The following is a 24,648-nucleotide window of genomic DNA, read 5'->3' on the forward strand; positions in this document are numbered from 1 at the left end:
TCCCACCTCACAGCACACAGGTGTCCCACCTCACAGCACACAGGTGTCCCGCCCCACAGCACACAGGTGTCCTACCCCACGGTACACAGGTGTCCTGCCCCATAACACGCAGGTGTCCCACCCCACAGCACACAGGTGTCCCACCCCATAGCACACAGGTGTCCTGCCCCATAACACACAGGTGTCCCGCCCCACAGCACACAGGTGTCCCACCCCATAGCACACAGGTGTCCCGCCCCATAGCACACAGGTGTCCCACCTCACAGCACACAGGTGTCCCACCTCACAGCACACAGGTGTCCCACCCCACAGCACACAGGTGTCCCACCCCACAGCACACAGGTGTCTCGCCCCATAGCACACAGGTGTCCTGCCCCATAACACACAGGTGTCCCACCCCATAGCACACAGGTGTCCTGCCCCATAACACACAGGTGTCCCACCCCACAGTGCACAAGTGTCTCGCCCCATAGCACACAGGTGTCCTGCCCCACAGCACACAGGTGTCCCACCCCACAGCACACAGGTGTCCCACCCCACAGCACACAGGTGTCCCACCCCACAGCACACAGGTGTCCCACCCCATAGCACACAGGTGTCCTGCCCCATAACACACAGGTGTCCTGCCCCATAGCACACAGGTGTCCCGCCCAATAGCACACAGGTGTCGCACCCCATAGCACACAGGTGTCCCACCTCACAGCACACAGGTGTCCCACCTCACAGCACACAGATGTCCCACCTCACAGCACACAGGTGTCCCGCCCCACAGCACACAGGTGTCCCACCCCACAGCACACAGGTGTCCCGCCCCATAGCACACAGGTGTCCTGCCCCACAGCACACAGGTGTCCCGCCCCACAGCACACAGGTGTCCTACCCCATAGCACACAGGTGTCCTGCCCCATAGCACACAAGTGTCCCACCCACAGTGCACAAGTGTCTCGCCCCATAGCACACAGGTGTCCCGCCCCACAGCACACAGGTGTCCCACCCCACAGCACACAGGTGTCCCACCCCACAACACACAGGTGTCCCACCCCACAGCACACAGGTGTCCCACCCCATAGCACACAGGTGTCCTGCCTCACAGCACACAGGTGTCCCACCCCATAGCCCACAGGTGTCCCACCCCTTTGCACACAGGTGTCACACCCCATAGCCCACAGGTGTCCCGCCCCATAGCACACAGGCTGTCCTCTTTATTTCAGCTTGGTCTAGGTCGTTTCCCACAATTTCATTTATTTAAGTGCATATCTGAGAAGCTTTGGGTTGTGTATTTAGCTATTGAGGCTTAAACTTTTTTTTCCTTAGATGTTATTGTTGAAAAGAGCTAAAAATGGCCAGTGTCACTTCCCTTTGCTGGTGCACACTTCCTCCATGTTGGCATCTGAGCTCACATTATGGTGTTTAGAGACTGGCTTTCCACCTTTATATTGTGATGGGGTCCTTCGGGGCAGTGCTTCCAATCAGAACACATGATACCTTGAATTCTTTTATTTCCCCTCGTGCTCCCGCTGAGTGTGGTTTTCCTTCCTTCCTGTGTACCAATTGGTAAGCTGCCTCAAAAATCACTTTCCTTAGGATCAGAACTATAAAGGAAATGTTCCCACCTCCTCCTTCCCTAACTAACATCTCGTGTAAAGTCTTCTCTTCAATAATAATGGTGGGTCTTACTGTGTCTCTGTCCCCAGATGACAGTCATTTTGAAAGGAACATAGCCAATAGTTGTAGCGCATGCCTGTAATCCCAGCACTTGGGAGGCAGAGGCAGGTGGGTCCCTGTGAGTTCCAGGACAGCCTGGTCTACAAAGCAAGTTCTAGGACAGCCAGGACTACACAGAGAACCCCAGCCTCAAAAATTAAAAAACAAAAACAAAAACAAAAACAAAAAAGGAAGGGAAAGGAACACACTATTATTGTTTTTAATCCACAGATACAGTAGAAGGTGAGCTTGCTTGAAGTTCAGTTGTAAGTACCCTCCTCCTACCACTCAGGTGTGTTGGTCAGGCTCCCTACCCGCTTAAAACATCTGTTTGTAGATAGCACACCATACCTAGTCATATGTGAAAAATAAATAGCACCACAAAGTAACATTCATTCCCTTTGGAATCATGTACCTTTTTTCTTTTTTAAAGAAATGGAGGCAGAAATGCAAATGGCATGCCCCAGTGAGGTTGAGTAGAGCCCAGGTAGGGTGGCGGGAGGGAAGGCCTTGAAGGGCTGTGTCCTGGGCACGCGAAGTGGCTGCTTAGTAAATGAGTTAATCTAGGAAATGGGTCCAGTCGATGACATCATTCAAGTAGATGGAAGTGATATGAGAAAGGAAAATGGCGTCTGGGAATTTGGGGGGGTGTGGGGATATCCGGGAAGCTTTCCCCTACACTGCTTGTGTTTCTCATATCTGAAAACTCAGCCTTATGAGTAAGTGGTGGATGTTCTATTTGCTCCGACAGAAGACATCGAAGCAATGTGCGCGGCTTGCACCCACCTCCACCGCACGCTGGAGAAAGGGCGCATGCTCGGGAAAAAGTTCAAGAGAAGAAGTGTTCTGCTGAAGGCTCTGTATAAGCTCGTGGACGTCGGCTCAGACCCCCTCAGCCTGAAACTTGCAAAACTTATCCTAGCGGTAAGTTCATCTTTCCTCCATCCTGCTCTCTATCTTGCCAAATGATTTGTTTGTACGTACCACAAAAAAGATGAAAAAATGCAGTGTGTTAGGGCAGTAAGCTCGTATCACAGCAGTGGACTAGAAGGTATTTCCCGAGGAATAAGGCTGAGCACATAGGGAATACACCAACAAGCTTGCCTCGGGGCTGACCATAGAGGTTATTTTAAAAGGAAAAGAGGCACATACCTTTAATCCCAGCACTTGGGAGGCAGAAGCAGGCAGGTCTCTGTGAGTTCAAGGCCAGCCTGGTCTACAAAGGGCATCCAGGACTGCCAAGGCTGTTACACAGAGGAACCCCTGTTACAAACAAACAAACAAACAAACAAACAATACCTGCAAACATACAAATATATCCAACCAAGTTGCTCAAACCCAACTGAGCATAGTTTGGGACAGTGCCGGCTGTCATCTTTGCCCTGTGGTTTCTGCTGGGAGCCTGACTCTGTCTTACAGTTTAAGAAATAAAGGCAGTGGCCAGGTGCTTTGTGTGAAAGAGGAACCCAGCTGCACATGGTCCCAGGAAGGTCTGCTGGTGGCCATAGAAAGTTCTGCAGAGTGATAGAAGGAAAGGCCGATTCCACATGAAAGCCAGAGGCAGCTCTGCCTAGAACACCACCACCCGATGGCAGCTTTGTTGTCGTAGCCATCAACAGTTGGGACCAAAAGATAAGCCGCAGCCATTCTGGAATGTTCTAAGAGAGCTACAACAACTGATGGGCGAAGCCTTGTTTACCTGGTCCCATAAAAGTAAAAGCCTCCATTCACCCATGGAAGATGGGCGAGCTGACTGAGCAGAAGGGCAGACCCCCGCCGCCGTCCTACTCACGTAGTAGACGTGTCCGTCTTACCTTATTTTGACAATGAAGTCTTTCATAAGCAGAATATGCCAGCTACATTTTTGTGTAATCTTAGACAGAGACTACACCCTTAGTTAGCTGTCATCATAAACCATTCATTCTCTTTTTAGAAATTGGGGTGTGTGACTCAGTGCAGTGTGCCTCCAAAAGAGCCATCCCGTTCTGGGACTCTGCTGGGGGACTTAGTCCCAGGGAGGACCCAGGCTGCCAGCACCCAGGGTCTGACTTTTCATCTAGGTTCTCGATGTTTTTGTCTCATGATGAGCCAAAAGGAAGATGAGAAAGAATGAACTATAGATCTGTTTATGCTCTGCAGTGAAAATATTAGCTCAAATATTGATGGTGTTGAGCAATTTGCAGTGTGTGTGTGTGTGTGTGTGTGTGTGTGTGTGTATGTGTGTGTATGTGACAGTTAACTGAATTTAAGCCTTCTGACCTGGATGTTAAGTAGGTAAAACACCACTCGGCAGTGCTGCCTGTCCCAAAGAATCTAGGTGAGGGTAAGTTTCAATACAGGTTAGGTGGCTTTGGTGCCTTTAAAAAAATTATTTCACGTATATGAGTGTTTCAGGTGTGTGTGTGTGTGTGTGTGTGTGTGTGCACATACCATAAATGTTTCTTGTGCTCATAGAGGCCAGAAGACAGCATCAGATTCCACAGAACTGGGGTTACAGTGGGTGTTGGGAACTGAATCTGGGCACCTGAGTCCTCTGCAAAAGTAGCCAGAGCTCTTAACCGCTGAACCATCCCACTGGTGACTTCTTCCTCTCTGTAGAGCTGCCAAGTCAGAAGGGACCTTAAAGCAACAACATCTAACATCCAATTGGCTTCTTAGATCTCCTGTAACATCCCAGGGGTGATCCTGTTCAAGTGAGTCTTTCAGAGGTGGTTCTATATAAATGCTCAAGACATCACGTCATAAGATCTGTGGACAAGGGGGTTGGAGAGATGGTTCAGTGGTTAAGAGCACTGACTGTTCTCCCAAAGGGCCCCAGTTCAATTCCCAGCACCCACATAACAGCTCACACGTATCTGTAATTCCAGTTTTAAGGGATCTGACACGTTCACATAGACATATGTGCAGGCAGAACACCAACATACATAAAATAAAAAGTAATTAATTATTTAAAAAAAGAACTGTGGAAGAAATATGAGCAAAGATTAAAGATATAGAGAGCCCAAAGCTCTATGCCGAATCCTTTCTTCTTGCCATTGTTTTTTTTTTCTGTCCACCAGTTTGATTTTACAGTTCAACCATTTAACAGTATTTATTTTAAAACATGCAATAAGCATGTGAGTTGTTCCAGCTCCTTGAATCTTTGGCTCAGTAGAGATCTGCCAAAGAGCCATTTCAATTCTACTTTTTGTTTTTTAAAAACCTTGTGTAAATGTATCAGTCCATATTAAGACTGTTTAAAAGAGTGCAGATACACTCTGTAGGAGTGTAGCTTTATTCTGGGAGGGTAAGATCCCAGCACCCTGTGCAGAGGGGACGTAACCAGAAGAAAAGTCCTGTACGCCATTCGTGGTTAGATACGGTGGGAGAACAGAAATGGTCTCAGGCGGCTTTAGTTCGGAAAACAAGTGACACCAAAGCATCTTTTGTTTTGTTTTGTTTTGTGTTTTGTGTGTGTGTGTGTGTGTGTGTGTGTGTGTGTGTGTGTGTGTGTGTGTGTGGTTTTTGTTTTGGTTTGGTTTGGTTTTGGTTTTGTTTGTTTGTTTGTTTGTTTGAGACAGGATTTCTCTCTGTAGCCCTGGCTGTCTTGGAATTCATTCTGTAGATCAGGCTGGCCTTGAATTCCCTCACAGTGATCTGCCTGCCTCTCCATCCTGAATGCTGGGATTAAAGGTGTTCGCCACCATGCCTGGCCAGAAGCAACATTTAATTTTATTTATATATTTATTTATTTATTTATTTATTTTGGTTTTTCAAGACAACAGTCTTTCTGTGTTAGCGTTGGCTGTCCTGGACTCGATTTGTAGACCAGGCTGGCCTTGAACTCACAGGGATCTGCCTGCCTCTGCCTCCTGAGTGCTGAGATTAAAGGCGTGCACCACCACACCTGGCCAAAAGCAACATTTTTACTCTAAGAAGAAAAGTACCCCACCAGGAGAACATACATCTCCAAGAATTTCTCCTAACCCTAGCAACACCTTAAACAAGGCCAGCAGAGCCCCAGGACCCATCCCTGACCTCTAGGGAGGAGACAGAGGCACAGCCAGCCAGTAGGCTGGCTTTCCCAGTGCTGGGCGCAGTACCGTTCCCTGTTGAGGTTGCTTTGATGAAACTTGGACATTTGTTGTTGTTTGATATTGTTGTTTTGGGCTGCTTTTCACTACAAGAAGAAGGTGGGAAACGTGGTGAGCTGCATATAGTTCATTTATTGGGGTGCTTTGTCAGGTACAGCGCACAGGTAGTAAAGATGAGCTGCTCAGAGATTTCAGCCTCAAGCCTCCCACTGGAGTCTGCCCGCACATCCCGCCCTTGCCCAGCTGTGGACAGGGTTTTCTGTTTGCCTCAGTCAGCTTGTTTGCTGGAGTTTAAAGCCATCCTGTCATAATCACTGTCTTAATCTTAACTTCCATTTCCTTTTCCTCCAGAGAGCGGGAAGGAATCCCTATTCTGTCCTGTAACTGCCCCGGCAAGTTGGTAAATGCAGGCTCTGACAGGAGTGCACGTGGGCTGGGGACTTGGCATTCCCAGAACATGAGGTGGGGACAGCTCTGTGGGTGGGTCTGAGGCCTCGCTTCTCTCTGCAGAGCAGGGAGGATACCCAGTGGGTTCTGTGATGATGCACAGGCCCAGAGCAGATGCAGTGGAAGTGGTGCTAAGCTGTGCACTCCCTCCTCCCCTTACCCCTCCCCCTCCTCCTCCTCCTCCTCAACCTGCCCATCTTTCTTTCTCACTCAGGGAGCAGTTCATCCCATGAACAGTTAAATGCTCAGTGCTATTTGTGCAGCTAACAGATTACTCGGATATAGTCTATTATCTTTTTAAAAATAACTGTTGTGCATCTAACAGATAATTCGGGTATATTCTATTATCCTTTTAAAAATTAACTGGAAAAAAGAAAAAGAAAAAAAATTAACTGAAAACTCAACAAAAGACATGAAAGATGATTTTTGAAATAATGGCCCTGGTGCCATCATTTTCACACGGAAGTCTTTATTTGTTCCTACTGTTGCAGAGGGCACACAACACTCCCAGCTGACCGAGAAATTAAAGATGTTTTTCTTTTTAAGCCTAGTAACCTGAGTTTGAGCCACATGACAGAAAGAGGGAACCAACTCCTGCAAGTTGTTTTCTGGCTTCTACACAGACAGACAGACACACACACACACACACACACACACACACACACACACGCACGCACACAAATGTCAAACAATAAAATAAAAAATTTAAAAAGTATGGGCCTATTGGCTTCAATTGCAGCACGCAGGAAGCAGTGCAAGGTCATCCTGATCTACATAGTGAGACCCTGTGTTTTCCGGGGTGCTTACTTAATCTGCATAGTTTTGCTGCCCCATGGTTTATTGGGCAATTCTCCATCACTGACCTTTTCTTTTACTATTTTAGATAAATGTGCAGATAGTGCAGGCCCTTGCTTCAGCTGGCCACTCTGCTAGCTCTAGAAAACAAGCCGTATTTATTGCCTTGTGCTTAATTGACCTAGCTACCGACGTGAGGCCTAGAAAGCAGTTCCAGCTTCAAAGAGTATCTCAGAGCATTCCAGAAGGAGCCCCAAGGATAAGCACAGCACATTCTAAAGAGCTGGTTTTAAGCTCTTTTTTCATACAAATGGTGGACGGGACATGTTCCCTTTTTGTTTCCTTCCCGTCGCTCCTCAATGGAATCTTTTCTAGATTCGTTTATTCTGAAGTTTGACATCCTCCATCCTTTACCAGTGTACTCTAAATCAATCACTCGATTTAATGACACACTCTTTTAAAAATACCTACTACTTTTATATGTTGACACAAAACATTTCTTACGGAGAAACAAATGCTTCTTAATGGAAGTGTTCTCGGCAGCACTGTTTTTAGTATAAGTGAGCTAGACGTTATAGCTGGCAAAATGTAGCCCAAACCTTTCTAAGTTTTTTTCTTAGAACATTTATGTCTAAAACCTTCTTCCTGGGGCTGGAGAGGTGGCTCAGAGGTTAAGAGCACTGGCTGCTCCTCCAACCGGTCCTGAGTTCAATTCCCAGCAACTACATGGTGCCTCCCAACCATCTATAATGAGCTCTGGTGCCCTCTTCTGGTGTACAGGTGTATGTGCAGGCAGAACACTATATATGATAAATAAGTAAATTTTAAAGCAACAGCAACAAACAAGCAAACAAATCTCCTTTCTACACCCCGAGGGAGGAGGTCTTAGAGGTGTCAAGCCTTTATTTCCTTCCGCCTAGAAACGCAAGCGTGTTCTTTCTCTGCAGCTGAAAGTGAGCAGGAAAAATCTGCTGAACGTCTGCAAGCTGGTGTTTAAAATCAGCAGGAGCGAGGAAAACGACGCCCTGATGCGGAGTGAGGACATCCTGGGTGAGTCTCCTCCAGCCCTGCTGAGGTGCACGCAGATCCCGCACCATACGGATGCCAAGTCGGTCCAGGAAGATGAGAGCGGTGGCTGGCAAGAGATTTTAGTTTCTAGGAAACTGCAGCCACAACAGCCGTTTTTCTCTGTTTCCCATATTCGCTCCAAAGCAGCACTTAGAGTCTACAGTGACAGGCTGGGTCTTGGTTTTGCTCTTTTGACTTGATGAACTCACTGCAAAAATTCATATCCTAGGCATGGAGTTACTATTAGAATAAACACACCTCAAGGTTTTTAACATAAGCAAAATGTGTAGTCTCTTGATATAATAAACAAGTGAAAAAAAAATTGAGGAGGCGGTTGGGACTATTACAGAACGCTGATGTGGACACAGCTCAATATGGAGCTATAGACATTTTCTTCCCATTCTAAGCTAGCAAAGCCGGATTCCTAACATGTCCCCAAATAATTAAGAAGAAGACAGTTACCTGGTGGGAAACCTTTAGGAGCTGGGCTCTTTCTGCACAAGACACAGCGATGGATGAAAGCACTGTGGTCCTTTTATGGTAACGGGACAATGATCTCAGCAAACAGGGACAAAATCAAAGTCCCACATCAGATTGCTTAACTGAGAATTACAGATCAAAAGCAAAGTAACAGTCCTTGGACATTCTTACACCTGGAGGTGGTGTCTTCATCTAACCTTGGTCACATCATCCAGAATTCTCCAAAAATTTGTTAGTTCTATGGCATCTGGGTCAGTCAGTAGATTTCCGTTGTTGTTGGATCTGTTTATTTGTTTGTTTGTTTGTTTTGGGTAGTCCTTGGAGTTAAACTTGGGCTGTGATGCCTGTGAGTACCCTACCACTGAGTTTCAGCCTGTTTGTTTGTTGTTTGTTTATTTTTATAGACAGGGTCTCACTCGGAACACAGCAGGCTGTGGTCCTTCCGCCTTGGACTCCTCAACGCAGAGATTATACGCATTTGCCACCCTGCTCAGGGAGGGAGGTGTTTGTTCTTAAACTGTCTTGGGAAGGGCGGATGCTATATTCAAAAGATCCTTTTCAGTCACTGAGATTGTCTTTTAAGTTCCCCGTGTGAGCCACGTCCCATCAGGAGAGCAGCAATGCACTCCTGAAGATTTGCTGAAAACGGAACTCTTAGATTGCCTTTATCACTAGCGTTTGACAATCACTTGAAAATTTTGTAACTAAATATCAAAGGCTGGTAAGAGCCAAGCGGTCTGGGAGGCGGTCTTTGTCCCTTGCATGTGAGCTGCCTCTCCTTGTATTCCCATCACTATTATGGAGATGTGTTGTGGCTGAGACTTCAGGAGCGTTTGCATATAGCTCTGGATGAACATATTTTACAAACTGTGTGCCAACACCAAGTTTGCTGTTGTACTCAAGACATTTATAGAAACTCGCCTTTTTGGCAGAATCGTTACTGGAGGTGCTGAGAGTCGAAGACCTGCAAAGCAACACGGAAGCTTTTCTCTACTGCATGGGGGCTCTGAAGTTCCTTTCTGGAAGTCCAGGATTTCTTACTGAGATGATCGGCAAAGGCGCAGTGGAGATCGTGACGCAGCTGATAATGCAAATGAGCGAGGACACAGAGAAACAGGGCGCGTGTCTGCCCAATTCAGGCCACTTGTTAGTCCAGGTAAGCGTCCCACTTGAAAAGGTTAGAGGTGTAAAATCAGTTTTTGTACATCCTCTGAAGGAGTGGCAGATAAGAAGCCTCTGCCTAAGGAGGTGGTCCAGGGTCTTGGAGATCAAGGGGCGTGGCCCCTGGCCAGTCAGGGTGTGCCCTGTTGAGGTTATCCCATGGCTTTTTAGCAGAACCTTGTGCACTGCTTGGGAGTAACAACTCCCACTGTCCTGCAAAGAAAGCCGGGCTGAAAGCTAGGCTTAGCGGTGTACACCTGGGATCCCAGGATGCGAGAGGGTAGGAGGGTTGATAGTTGCAGGTCATTCTCAGCTACATAATGACTTTGAGGCCAAGCTGGGATTATTGAGAGCAAGGAAGGAAGTGAGGGAAGGAGAGAAGAAAAGAGGGAGGGAAGGAGAGAGAGAGAGAGGGAGAGAGGGGGTGAGGGAGAGGGAGGAGGGAGAGGGGGAGAGGGAGAGAGAGGGAGAGAGGAGATGAGGGAGAGGGAGGGGGAGAGAGGGAGAGTAGGGGAGAGGGAGAGAGGGGGTAAGGGAGAGGGAGTGTGAGAGAAGGGGGAGAAAGGGAGGGAGAGAGAGAGAGAGAGAGAGAGAGAGAGAGGGGCTGGGCCTGATGGCACAAGCTTGTCAGTCCCAGCCAATCAGGAAGCTGAGGCGGGAGAACTGAAACTAATGAAGGCTCAGTCTCAAAATAGACAGTCAGGAGAAGGCTGAGGAGGGCCATGGTGGAGTGCCTAGTTTCTATCAGCACAAGGAAAAAAAAAACGTAACAAAGATGGAGGCAAGGCGGGATGAGAAGTGTGTGCTCTCTGCACATCAGTTCTGTGCGACGCTGAGTGTTTTCGAGGGCAGCCTGTGAGGTTGTTTGTAAGTAGGGAGCTAAGGCCACATCTGCAATGACAAGGGCGTTAATGACACTGGGTGGAGTTCTCAACAGGCCCCTCAGATGCAGTCTGGGACCGCGGGGATGCAGGTAATCAAACGACCAGTTATAACTCATCTAGCCAGAGCAGGAAGAAACATTTTCCTCTGTGTTCGAGTTTTATTACTGCTCTTGTGAGAGATTACATTTCACAGTTAAATTATTTCCATCAAAACCTCTCTAGCTCTCATATTCCTTTGTAGATGAGATTTTTTTTTACCCTTAATAGCATTTATATATCAAATAGTAGCATCTTCGGTATAATAACTCATGGGATGTGAACCGTGCTTGTCAATTAACAAGGATAGACCGAACCTTTAGAGGCTCCGGGCCACTGGGAGAGCGTGTTAAAAATTAGATTTACACCCTGGCTTCAAGATGCTTAAAATATTTATAATGATTATTAATTTTAGATTTTGGTCTTCCCTCTTGAGAAGATTGTAAAAATCTCTTTTGGTCAAAGATAAGGCAAAATCCCTCTTGCATGCTTTGTTGAGGGCATGAGGCTTGTAAAACATTTTCTCATGCTGACAGTGTTTTGGGTCATTTGTGGGCTTATTTTCCTTTTTGAAAATAGGTATTTCTGATTATAGTGATGATCCGTTTCTGTTAAGATGAAGGAACTATAAGGGAAATGTATAAAAATCATCTGAGCTAGGTGTGATGGCACATACCTGTGATCCTAACACTTGGAAGACTGAGGCAGGGGGACCATAAATTCAAGGCCAGCTTGGACCTATGCCAAAACAAAACAAAACAAAAAATAACGAGATATTTTTATCCTGAGATATATGGACATACCTTCAACATTATGGTCTCTGAAATACAGATATATACGCACATATAAATATATATATTTTCAAGATACATATATTTCTGAGACAGGATCTCTCTATAGCCCTGGCTGTTCCGGAACTCACTATGTAAACCAGGGTGACCTCAAACTCAAAGAAATATGTCTGCCTCTACCTCCTGAGTGCTGGGATTAAAGGCATATATTAAAGCCATGCCTGGCTCTAATCTGAATTTTTAATAGTCAATTTGTTTTATGTCTTCTCTTTTGGTTTCTTCATTTCCGTTTAGTTGCTTATATTGTTCACACACTATATTTAGTATTCGTCAATATTCTCTTAGTGAGCCAGGCGTGGTGGCACACACCTGTAGTCCCAGCACTCGGGAGGCAGAGGCAGGCGGATCTCTGTGAGTTCGAGGCCAGCCTGGTCTACAAAGTGAGTCCAGGATGGCCAAGGCTACACAGAGAAACCCTGTGTCTAAAACCAAATCATCGTCATCATCATCATCATCGTCGTCGTCATCGTCATCGTCTCATAGGTTTTAAAAATGGGACAGTTGCCGGGCGTGGTGGCGCAGGCCTTTAATCCCAGCACTCAGGAGGCAGAGGCAGGCAGATCGCTGTGAGTTCGAGGCCAGCCTGGTCTACAAAGTGAGTCCAGGATGGCCAAGGCTACACAGAGAAACCCTGTCTCGAAAAAACCAAAAAAAAAAAAAAAAAGAGGACAGTAAAAATCCCTTCCATTATCTCTATAAACGTATTTGATACTTTTTTATCATCTGATAAGGATATGCCCCTGTTGTGGTTTGAATGAGAGTGGCCCTTATAGGCTCATATGTTTAATCTCTTGGTCCCCAGTTGGTGGAACTGTTTTGGAAGGATTAGGAGGTGTGGCCTTGTTGGAGGAAGTATGTCACTTAGGGTAGGCTTTGAGGTCTGAAAAGTTCATACCAGGCCCAGTCCCAGCCAGCCTGCTTCCTTCCCTCCCTCCCCCTCCCTTCCCCCCTCCATCCTCTCCCACCCTCACCCCCAGCCTGCTGCCTGCCAACCAGGATGTAAAGCTCTCAGCTATTGCTCCAGCACCTTGCCTGTCTGTTTCCCAGCATGATGGCCATGGACTGACCCTCTAAACTGTAAGCCAGCACCGTGCTTTCTCTTCTTAGCAATAGAACAGTAACTTACACAACTTCAGATTCTCAACCATGCTTATCTTGAGCTATTTATAACATTTTAACCTGGATGGAATGGCTTTTTGTTTTGTTGTTGTTGTTCTGTTTTTTTTTTTTGTTGTTGTTGTTTTTGTTGTTTGGTTGGTTGGTTTGGGGTTTTTTTGGGGTTTGGTTTCTGGTTTTTTGAGAGCGAGTTTCCCTTGTATCCCTGGCTGTCCTGGAACTTACTTGTAGATGAGGCTGGCCTCAAACTCAGAGATCTGCCTGCCTCTGCCTCCTGAGACAAGGCCAGCTCAGGCCTTACTGAATATTGTGATTTTTTTCTTCCTCTAGCTACCTGAGTGCTGGGATTATAGGCATGTACCTCAGTACCTGCCTCCCTTTAACTTGTGATGTCACAGCTTGGGTATTCTGGTCTAGTTGAGGAAACTTTTTCCAACCTGTTGTATCTATGTCGTGTCATTTTATATAAGAATAAAATCCGTTGATATAAAAGAACATTTAATGATTTTGTGAGCAAACATATGTCAGATCAACAAATGCCGTCACTAGGTAGGTGTGCTTCTCAGGACTATTGCTGCTCTGTTCCTCCTGGGTTTTTTGTTTGTTTGTTTGTTTGTTTGTTTGTTTTTTAAAAGATTTATTCTCTGGGCGTGATGGCACACGCCTTTAATCCCAGCACTCGGGAGGCAGAGGCTGGTGGATCCCTGTGAGTTTGAGGCCAGCCTGGTCTACAAAGTTAGTCCAGGATAGCCAAGACTACACAGAGAAACCCTGTCTCGAAAAAAACAAAAGCAAAAGATGTATTTATTATATATACAGTATTCTGCCTCCATGTACACCTACATGCCAGTAGAGGGCACCAGATCTCATTATACCTACATGCCAGTAGAGGGCACCAGATCTCATTATAGACGGTCATGAGCCACCAGGTGATTGCTGGGAATTGAACTCAGGACCATTAGAAGAGCAGCTGGTTCTCTTAACCTCTGAGCCATCATTAGCCTTGGATTCACTAGGTCAGCCCTTCCACGCATTTTCCTCTAGAGGCCACTGTAGAGCTTCACACTGCCTACTACCTCCACATCGCAGCTGGTTTAGTTCTTCCTTTGAACCTGCCTGTGATCCGGCACAGACGGAGACTCAGCGGGTACCACGGTCTATACCCTGTTTTCCTGTGCAGCTGGAGAAAGTGAAGCCCACTGTGGCCACTTTTGAGCATGTCCCTGCTGTGCACACCAGTGGTCCTGTGCAAACTGTCACCATGTGTGAGGGTTTACAGAACTGGGTAGGAAGAGAATTCGCTTCATATCTTGTCATTTGCAGAATCCTCAAAACTGTGTGGTCTTTCATATGAAATGAAAACAAAGAGGCTGGGCTTGATGGCCCAAGATGATACAGCCACCATTGAGACCAAAATAGGAGACTTGTGAACTCAAGGCCAGCCTGAGCTATGTAACAAGGCTTATCTCAAAACATAATTTCATAGCTGGGTAATGGTGGCACATGCCTGTAATCCCAGCCCTCAGGAAGCAGAGAAAGGCGGATCTCTGTGAGTTCAAGGCCAGCCTGGTCTAGAGAGTGAATGCCAGGGCAGCCAGGGCTACACAGAGAAACCCTGTCTTGAAAAAAGAAAATTTTGGTCTGGAGAGATGGCTCAGAGGTTAAGAACACTGACTGTCCTTTCAGAGGACCTGAGTTCAATTCCCAGCAACTACATGGTGGCTCAAAACCATCTATAATGAGATCAGATGCCCTCTTCTGGCCTTTAGGTGTACATGCAGGCAGAGCACTGTATACAAAATAATAAATAAATCTTTAAAAAAGAAAAAAAATTTAATTACAAAAATAAAACAGACAAGAAGCTGTTTGTTTTATACCATATGAATAATAAAATGTAAGTAACATGACTTTACCCCAAGACAATGCACATGCAAACACACATGTACAGACCATCCCACATAAGAAACATGCCAACACACATGCACAAGCCATCCCACATAAGAAACATCATGAAGACTTTCTCAGAGCATTCCCCATCCATTTGCTGGAGAGATTTCCTTCACACCCAGGCCTTCATCTCGATTGCTGTCACTTCAGCACCTTACCTGTGCCACTGCCTCTTAGCTGGGGCTACAGGTGTTAAATGACCTTCCTGTGGTGGACACATTCTCCCTCCACTCCTTTTTGGTATTGAAGACTCATATCCTGAAACACATCCAATCTTTCTGACACTCTCATTCCTAGGCTCTGACGGCCAGTGCTCCTCCTGCCTCAAGGTCACTCTCCACAGCCCAACTTGGGAGACACGCCACACCCCATGACTCTTATCCCCCAGGACTTCCCCCACAGAATCCCTCTACGCTGGACAGTGCCTCATCTTCAGCACCACCCCCTCCCCCCCACACACACACACTGGCCCTTATTTCCAATTTGAATATTTAGCATCCTTTTCTCTTGACTCCATTTCCCCAAATCCTTCACAGACTTCAGGTTCCAGCAGCAGGTGATTTCTTCTCATTCACTGGACTCCACTGAGGTAGCTTTAGGGAAACAGGATGACTTTGGGCCTGTGCCAAAGCCTGCAGTGTGTAAGTCTGATAACAAGGCTGCAGAAAGGGCGGCAAAGTTCCCATGGCCCTCTGGGTTGCAGGTGGCACAGATATCACATCCAGTGGTACCCGCTGGTGCCCTCCCCCTTTTGTGCTTTCTGGCTTGAAAAAATATCATCTTGTTACTATGAAAACCCCAAGTAATATGCTTTTTTAAAATCAGTTGAACAAAGCTGCTTTTCAAAATGCCATGTACTGTAGTTACCAGTTCTGAATGCTGGTGTGAGCAGTATCCTCCTTCTCGGCTGAAAGCAAGAGACAGTCATCTCCCATGCTTGGACGGTGAGATGACTGTGCTCAACAGGACAGCTGCCAGCGGGGACAACTTTGAACGACCCTCATGACGAGAAAACAGTAGCGTATAGCTCATGTATGTCCACTGTACACCAGACAGACACATGTCATAGAATCTTGGCATTCTGACAATTGAGATGCTCAGAGAAATGGGGGCGGGGCCACCAGTGCTCAGAAGCCAGAAGGCAGCGAAATCTCAAGTAAAGCTGCAAACTGCTACACGTTTGTTAAACTCCAGACTACACAGAGAAAGAGGAATGCAAGCCGGCTGAAAGGTCAGGTCCCTTAAGCCTGTAATAAACTGCCTTTCCCGAGGGAGCTGCAAGAAGAAACAGATTAGCCAGTGTTGGTCCACAGTGGGTAACCATGAGGTGTCAGACTTCATCTTTAACTGGAAAAGACCTTCTTTGGGAACGCAAAGCCTACAAACTGAGGGAAGTCATTCCCTCACCCCCCACATCTGTCACATCTGTCAGAAACATTGACCTGTAGCCAGATGTGGTAAAGGCTGATGTGCCTGTACTCGCAACCTGTAGAGGCTGAGACAGGAGAAATGTGAGTTTGAAAAGATGAAAATAAATTTATATGTAACTAAATATCAATTCACAAGATGTTGCAAAAAGTGTGCAGTGAGAATTCCAAGCACCCACCATCCAGCCTCTCCAAGGTGACATCTTATATAACAAAAGGATGTTATCAAAACCAGAAGTTATTAGGGCACAGTCCGTCTGATCACAGCACTGTGTCTGTGTGTTTTGCTTAATGTAATGTTCCTAAGGTTGGATGACACGTTTTGGGGTGTGGGCCATAATCCAGGATATTGGTTAATAGGCTTGCTAAGGTTTTAGTGATATACAAATTGTAATGACGTACTTGTTCATTGAAATGGGGCAGCTGTTTTCCATTTACAAACTTTCCATCCTGTAAAGGAATACTTTATCCGCCAGGGCGACTGGCCGTTTACTCACTTGACACCTGAGTCCAGGCTCTTTCTTCCTTTCCTCTGCCCTCTGTTGGGAAGCGAGTGTCCAAGGGCAGCAGGTCTGAAGACCCGGGGAGACTCAGCACACATGATCATGTATTGCCTTGGGTTCTGAACTGTTGAAGGGTAGAGCCCATCACCACGTGGGAGGATTTATTTTATGGCTCAGTCCTCAAGTGCTGTTTATCTACCCCAGTCCCAGGCAATCAGAGAGGAGGTGTGGGACACAGCAGTCATGCCAGGAAGACCCAGGGAGATAAGGATCCACGCTTACTGTTTGCAAAGAGCCATTTGCTTACCTAACACTAAGTCTGCTCAGCCCTAAGCTTCCCTGTACTGTGAATGTACTCATGAAGAAATGTCGCCAGCTTTTAACATGTAATTGTGAAAGCCAGTGCTATCATGTCATCACTTAGTAGTTTTAGCTTTAGAGACAATCTCTGGATGACCTGGCACTCCCGAGGACACTCCTGTCTCTGTTCCCCAACTGTTAGAGTTACAACTGTACGCCATGTCCATTCTTTCTCCAGAGCATGTATTATTTCCATATTTTGACATGTTAACATTCTTTGTAGTCTATGCCATAGCCATATTCTCTCCTGTCTTTGTTTGTTTTGTTTTGTTTTGTTTGTTTGTTTGTTTGTTTGTTTTGTTTTTCTAGACAGGGTTTCTCTGTGTAGCCTTGGCTGTCCTGGACTCACTTTGTTGACCAGACTGGCCTCGAACTCACAGAGATTTGCCTGCCTCTGCTTCCCGAGTGCTAAGATTAAAGGCCAATATTCTCATCCATCTTAATGATACATAATTATTAAAATGAGAAGGATCACTGGACAATGGTAACACAAACCTTTAATCCCAGCACTTGGAGAGGCAGGCAGATCTCTGTGAGTTCGAGGCCAGCCTGGTCTACAAAGCGAGTCCAGAACAGCCAGGGCTACACAGAAAAACCCAAATAAAAACAAAAATTTAGAAGGATCAGTCATATATTTATTTTTCCTGAGGTAAAGTGACCTCTAGGCAGTTAACAAACACAGGCACATGTTAGAGTCTCAACGTAGGACATTGTGGGTGGGGGACGATAGGACCACTTCCGGCTGGAGACCCTCGGTAGGAAATGTGGTAGGGAAGCCTCAGCAGGCTTGTAAATTAATGACACTTTTCCTGTGTGTATGCCTTCGTGGACTCCCATGAGATTCTTGGAAAAAGTTTGGGCTCTAACATTTTTATGTGTGCAGTGTGATACACTGTGTTGTCGGTGTCTTGTATTTCTGCCAGACTGTATTCACCATGTGAAACCTCTCGGGTTCCCACAGAGGCTTGGATTCAGGCACAGATGTGGTCTCGGTTGGGCAAAAGTCCACAGGGTGAGTGTGCTCTTATTACTAGAGGGACATGGGGGTTAGTAATAGTGCAGTTTCGGCTTTTCAGTCATGAGGAGTTTGTGGTCTCTGGTGACTGAGTTTACCTTTCACAGTGGCAGTGGGAAGTGAACCGTTTTGCAATTGGCAATTGAGGTAAAACTTGAGGGATCTGAGGTACGGATATCCCACAACTGAGAAATAAGATAAATGTGTTTAAGAGAAAAACGCCAAATAGAATGGGGGCTGCAATGGGCAAGGAGTCCCGAATCTAGGACGTGAGGCTGCCTGGAAGGTTGTAGACTTTCCTGCACCCCAGTCCCCTCATCAAAACAGGGAATATGATACCCTCCTTGCCTGCTCCAAGGGTTGTTTCAAGCAAGTAGGGCACTGGCTGTAGCGTAGCTTTGTCACCCATGAACTAGCTTGCAGATCTAGCTTTGTCACCCATGGACTAGCTTGCAGATCTAGCTTTGTCACCCATGGACTAGCTTGCAGATCTAGCTTTGTCACCCATGGACTAGCTTGCAGATCTAGCTTTGTCACCCATGGACTAGCTTGCAGATCTAGCTTTGTCACCCATGGACTAGCTTGCAGATCTAGCTTTGTCACCCATGGACTAGCTTGCAGATCTAGCTTTGTCACCCATGGACTAGCTTGCAGATCGTCTGCTTAACACCTTTTGCTGTATCAGAGATTAAGGTGTTCTCCTGATGCGGGCTGTGGTTGAAGAAACACAGCCATCTCCAGACCCCTTAATTGTGATGCGCCCAGAGGTTTCTTTGAGAGATGCTTTATACAGTTGGGAAAGTGAGTCCCAACTTATGGCAGTGTCCCTGACTGATGGTAAAGTTCCTGGGGTGCTCCCTAGCTTTTTTTTAGCCTTAGGAGCTAAAAGGGAGTTCTGAGATGGGCTGGTCATATTGCATATAAAAGGCGCTTTGAGCCTTAATAAATTATCTATCTATCTATCTAGTTATCTATCCTTCCTTCCTTCTTTTTCTTTTTCTTCTTCTCCTCCTCCTCTTGCTCTTTTCAATTTTTTGAGACAGAGTTTCTCTGTGTAGCTATCCTGGAACTCATAGAGATCCGCCTGCCTCTGCCTCCTGAGTGCTGGGATTAAAGGTGTGGACCACCACCGCCAGGCCCAATACTTCTTACTGTAGTTTCCTCTATTAAAGTGGGTTTCCTAGGGTTGAGGGTTTAGTTTCATGGTAAAGTGCTTGCCAGCAAGTACAGGGATCTCAGTTCAGTTCCCAGCACCAGAACACAAAATAAAGTAGGGATGGGTCCCCTGATATTGGTTGCATAGTGAGACCTCAAGACTCAACTAGTTCAATGCAAGACAGGCAGCTTTACCTGGCTGAGGATAGTGCATCAGAGATGTGAGCAGAAAGTTCCAGAGCAGAACTCAGCCATAGTTCAGTAGATAGATAGCCATGGCCAAGAGAGAATGTTTCTCCCTTGATAAGTGAAAAAAAAAAAAAAAATCCCCCTTGCTCTATTCACCATGTGATGAAAGCAGGAACACTGAACTCTTGTTCAGTCTTCTTGTAGACTGTCAGCTCAGCTTTCTCCTCCTCCCCCTCCCCCTCCTCCTCCCCTTCCCCCTCCTCTTCCCCTTCCCTCTCCCCTCCTCCTCCCCCTCCTCCCCTTCCCCCTCCTCCTCCCCCTGCTCCCCTTCCCCCTCCTCCTCCCCTTCCCCCTCCTCCTCCCCCTGCTCCCCTTCCCCCTCCTCCTCCCCTTCCCCCTCCTCCCCTTCCCCCTCCTCCCTTCCCCTCCCCCATCCTCCCTTCCTCCTCCCTCCTCCCTTCCCCCTCCTCCCCTTCCTCCTCCTCCTCCCCTCCTCCCCTCCCCCTTTCCTCCTCCTCCCTCCCCCTCCTCCCCTTCCCCCCCTCCTCCTCCCCCCCATCCTCATCCTCTCCTCCTCTCTCCGCCTCCTCCTCCTCCTCCTCCTCCCTCTCTCTTCTCTTCTTCTTCTTCTTCTTCTTCTTCTTCTTCTTCTTCTTCTTCTTCCTGTTGGTTGCTTCCTGACTCTGTCCAACTGGTTGTGGATAGGAGAGTTGCGGCTCATGCTTTTTACTTTGTGTCTTGGTGAAATGGCAGTTGAGAGTTTGAATGCATGGCTCGGGCAAGCCTTTTAGAAGCTATGTAGGCACCATGTGACCTCTGCTTAAGAAAGGATTCAAGATGGCTCCAGAGATATTGCACATGACTTAACACTAACTAAGGACAGCTGGAAACTGGAGGAGGAAGGAAGGAAGGAAAAGACACATCCCAGAGTGAAGTTTGGACTCCCACAGCTCCAGCCTGTAAGACAGGCCCATGGTGGGCTGCCCTGGGAACAGAAGGTCACCACCCACAGAGCACAGGCCAGGAGCCATGCTGGCTCAGCTCTGTGCCCTGCTCCGCAGCAATGAGTTTTTATTGGGCTTGCGTGAAATGAACTCAGGAGCTGGAGTGTTCAGAATTAGGTTTGGAACTCGCCCTTCTGATTATTGCCCTGTCTAGATCCATGCCTCTCCAGTTTTCTCAAGAAAAAACACAGATCTGAGGACTTGGCACCACACCCCATTGGGAGTGAGGATGTAACACACACACACACACACACACACACACACACACACACACACACAGAGGGAGTGAGGACTCAGTAAACATACACATACACACACAGACAATGGGAGTGAGGACTCAGTACACACATGTACACACACACAAAGTGAGAGTGAGCACTCAGTAAACACACACATACATACTGTGAGGACTCAGCACACACATACATACACACACACACAATGCAAGTGAGGACTCAGCACACATACACACACACACATACTGGGAGTGAGGACTCAACACACACACACACACACACACACACACACACACTGGGAGTAAGAGTGGTGGCTGCGGAGGTTATTTATAGTAAAAATTATTTTCCAGAGGATTCACTATGCCCTGCTTTTTGCTTCTAAGTAACTGTTTGGGTTTTCTACGCCACATCAGACTGGTTAGTTCCCAGACAGCAGACACAGACCTCTTAGACTTATGCTAAGCATTAAACCACAATAACGGGGCGAGAATCAGCACTGTGTTTTTTTGGTTTTTTTTTTGTTTTTTTTTTTTTTTTTTTTTTGGCTATTTCCCAGCTACACACCCAAGTCACGTGCCATAGTTGTTCCTGCCTGGGCTGCTTCTGCTCCATCAGGCCAGCCCTCATGGCCATGTGCCCATGGTCCACGCTGCCCTTCATTCTTGAGTAATCTCCCTTTACACCCCAAGCCCGGGATCCTCCACTCCACACACTTCTCTTCTGCCCAGTTATTTGCTGTCCAGTCTTTTCTATTAACCAATCAACTTTATTATTGTTTCTTTGTTTTTTGAGACAGGGTTTCTCTGTGTAGCCTTGGCTGTCCTGGGCTCACTTTGTAGCCAAGCTGGCCTCAAACTCACAGAGATCCGCCTGCCTCTGCCTCCCTGACTAAAAGTGTTAAAGGGATTAGAGGTGTGAGCCACCACGCATGGCTAAAACACAGACATTTACATCATGGTTTCTAACAGTAGCAAAATTACCATTACAAAGTAGCAACAAAAAATAATTCTACGGTTGGGAGTCACCTCAGCAAAAGGAACTGGATTAAAAGGCCAAAGTGTTAGGAAGGCCGAGACCCATTGCTCTAGACTTAAGATGCACCAGCAGGGCTCAGATGCTAGATTATTTCTGGGGCAATGGGAGGCCTGGCTCAGGTGATGGTCACCTTACCGTGGCCATGGGCTGGAATTCCTAGAACAGCCTATCAGTCTCACAAAGGCCTGTCCTTTAGCTTAGTAGGTACCGATAGAGGTCCGTGGTCCCCAGGAAGATGCAAAGACTTCATTTCCCCACCAATATCTGTGATATTGCAGCTTTCAAGGAAGAACTTAAGAGCTTTGTACACATTTTTTAAACATTTGCAAGTAGTCTGTTTTCAGTATGATCACTTGTATTTTAATCAGTTATATCTGACCTCATTGATATACAAAGGAAAAACTCATCAAGGGTACCTCTCGACTCATTAATTTTGTTGTTTATTTGTTTATTTGGTTTGGCTTGGTGGTGGTGGTGTGTTCTTGGCTTTGTTCTGACACAGGGTCTCCCAGTCCAGGGGAACAAATGTTTTCTGCAGTCCGGGCTGGTCTTGAGCTCTTGATCCTTCCGTCTCCACCTCCACACACTGAGGTATGTGGTGTACGTGGTTCTTGTTGGTTTTTTAAACGTGTACTATGCCGACAACAATGCTTTAGTCTTGCATGGAGCTTTACAGTATACAGGAACCATTCCTGCATCTTTTATAATCTGTAAACACCACCACCCACGAAAGTGCCTGGGGAAAGCCCGCTCTGCTTCCCACAGATGAGGGTATAGAGCAGGGAGGGGCGCGTGAGTGACTGCAGCAGTCATCCCACAGCGGGGAGAGTCAGTCAACCCGGAGCCTCAGGCTCCCTCCTCAGGAGAAGCTCTCGGTAAGGGGTCAGGCCCACCCTTGTGCAGTGGACACTAGCAATGCCATCCATGTATCTCATTGTCTCCTCCCCTCCCCTCCCACTCTGTCCCATCCTACCCCAGCCTACCCCACCTCACCTCACCTCCTCTCAGTAAGATGGTACCACCCTGCCAGCCCATACTGTGGGAGGGTGAGGAACCAAGCTAGGCTCAAGTTGGGTGACTGAGTGACACTTTACCAGCACCTTGCCATGAATCCTATGGGGAAAGATCACACTGAAAATTAAAGTTATTAGGCAACAAAACCACTGTTTAAGATTTACTAAATTGCTCTCATCTTGACCCTTCAGACAAAAGTCAAAGTAGAACACTTCCTTGAAAAAACCTTTAACAACATGTGACAAATTTGTAAGAATTCAGTATTTGCCTCTTTAAATAAAGTGAGACTAAAAGTCTTACATAACCATTGGCTTCATCGTTATTCCGGGCTATTTAAAAGAATTCAGGCCGGGCATGGTGGTGCTCGCCTTTAATCCAAACACTCGGGAGGCAGAGGCAGGTGGATCACTGTGAGTTTGAGGCCAGCCTGGTCTACAAAGAGAGTCCAAGACAGCCCAGGCTACACAGAGAAACCCTGTCTCAAAGAAAACAAAACAAAAACAAACCAAACAATTTTAGAGTGGGAAACTAGGCACAGGCGCACCATCCCTGTACTCTCAGCTTCGGGGAGGTAGAGGCAAGAGGACCAGAAGTGAAGGTCAGCCACAGCTACTAACAAGTGTGGGGGCCAGCCTGGGTTACACAGGACCCCATCTCTAAACAACAGCTGCCACAACAAGGAATTTAGGGACCGGTGAGATGGCTCAGCTAGTGAAAGCATTTGCCATCAAGTCTGATGACCTAAGTCTGGTCTCTAGAACCCACACAGTAGAAAGAGGGACCTGACTCCCACAAGTGGTTCTGTGAGTTCCACACGACTGCTGTAGCATATGGGTTCCCCCCCCCTCAATAAAAGCAGTAATTTAAAAAAAGATTTATTTATTAATTATGTATGCAGTATTCTGACGCCATGTGAGTCTGCCCACCAGAAGAGGGCACCAGATCTCATTATAGATGGTTGTGAGCCACCATGTGGTTGCTGGAAATTGAACTCATGACCTTTGGAAGAACAGATAGTGCTCTTAACCTCTGAGCCATCTCTCCAGCCCATAAAAAATTTTTAAAAAGGAATTTGGAATGGAAAGATTCTACTATACATCAGAATTCTTGTGTCTATGACAGGGTCATTCAAAGATAAGACGGTGATTTGGTGGACACTCTGCGGGTTTACTAAATTTATTTACTTAAAAATATTAATATCCCATCTACATATTTTTATATTGGTTTGTTTGGGACAGGGTCACTTTATAGCCTAGGCTGGCCTTGAACTTGTAACTGTTGCATCCCAACTTCCTTATGCTGGCGTTACAGGTAGATGCCACCACACCCAGCAGCCTTCCATTCTTTACACTGGAACTGATGTAGGCTCCTGTGTTCTTATCCCATGCTACTGTGCACAGGCTCCTCCCCCTTCTGTGGGGGGAGGGGCGAGACTTGTGGGAGGCATGAGCTGCCTAGCAGTGTTGCCCTATTTTAAGCTCTAAGAAAATGACACGAGATCACATTCTCCTAGACAACTGCTACACTGAGAAACCTGGTCGATTCACCCCTGACAAGAAGCAAGCTCCTGAACACCGGGTCCTTTCCCCAGCTCTGCACAGTGATGGAACAACACATGGATGACGAGGACATCTGTACCAACATTGCCAGAATATTTAGGTAGGTAGACGAAGAAGACACCTCATTTAAAAAAAAAAAAAAAAAGTATACTTGTTAGTTTTTGTAACCTCAGTACAGAGCAGAGTTGCCTGGGAAGAGGAAATCTCTGTTGAGGAATTGTCTCCATCCGTCCCACCTGTGGGCGTGTCTGAGGGGCCGTGCAATCCTGGGCAGGTGGGCCTGAGTGAGCTATGAGAAGCAAGCACTAAACTGCGTTTCTCCGTGGTCTGCTTCGGTTCCTGCCTCCAGGTTCCTGTCTGAGCGTCTGCCCTGACCTCCCCTCCTTCCCTCAGTGATGAACTGTGATGGGGAAACATAAGCCAAGTAAACCCTTTCTTATTTCTAACCCCAAGTTGATTTTAGCCGATGCAAACTAGAGCAACTGTGATATATATATATATATATATATATATATATATATTTTTTTTTTTTTTTTTTTTTTTCCCCCTGAGTTTTCTCTAGTATTTGTGGGTATGACAGGGAAGGGCT

At 46.7% G+C, this 24,648-nt stretch overlaps 1 protein-coding gene across 1 annotated transcript in view; it reads left to right on the forward strand.

Annotated features, from left to right (window-relative positions):
* Armc2 (armadillo repeat containing 2) overlaps positions 1–24,648 on the forward strand; it is a 109,847-nt gene that overhangs the window by 48,925 nt on the left and 36,274 nt on the right. Inside the window, exons 8-11 of the mRNA XM_051164313.1 lie at positions 2,456–2,628; positions 7,967–8,069; positions 9,500–9,723; positions 24,014–24,159. Coding sequence (XP_051020270.1) covers positions 2,456–2,628; positions 7,967–8,069; positions 9,500–9,723; positions 24,014–24,159 — 646 coding nt within the window. The remainder of the gene's footprint in view (positions 1–2,455; positions 2,629–7,966; positions 8,070–9,499; positions 9,724–24,013; positions 24,160–24,648) is intronic.

Source organism: Acomys russatus, chromosome 21, assembly GCF_903995435.1.
Source record: "Acomys russatus chromosome 21, mAcoRus1.1, whole genome shotgun sequence".
NCBI classification, from domain to species: Eukaryota; Metazoa; Chordata; class Mammalia; order Rodentia; family Muridae; genus Acomys; species Acomys russatus.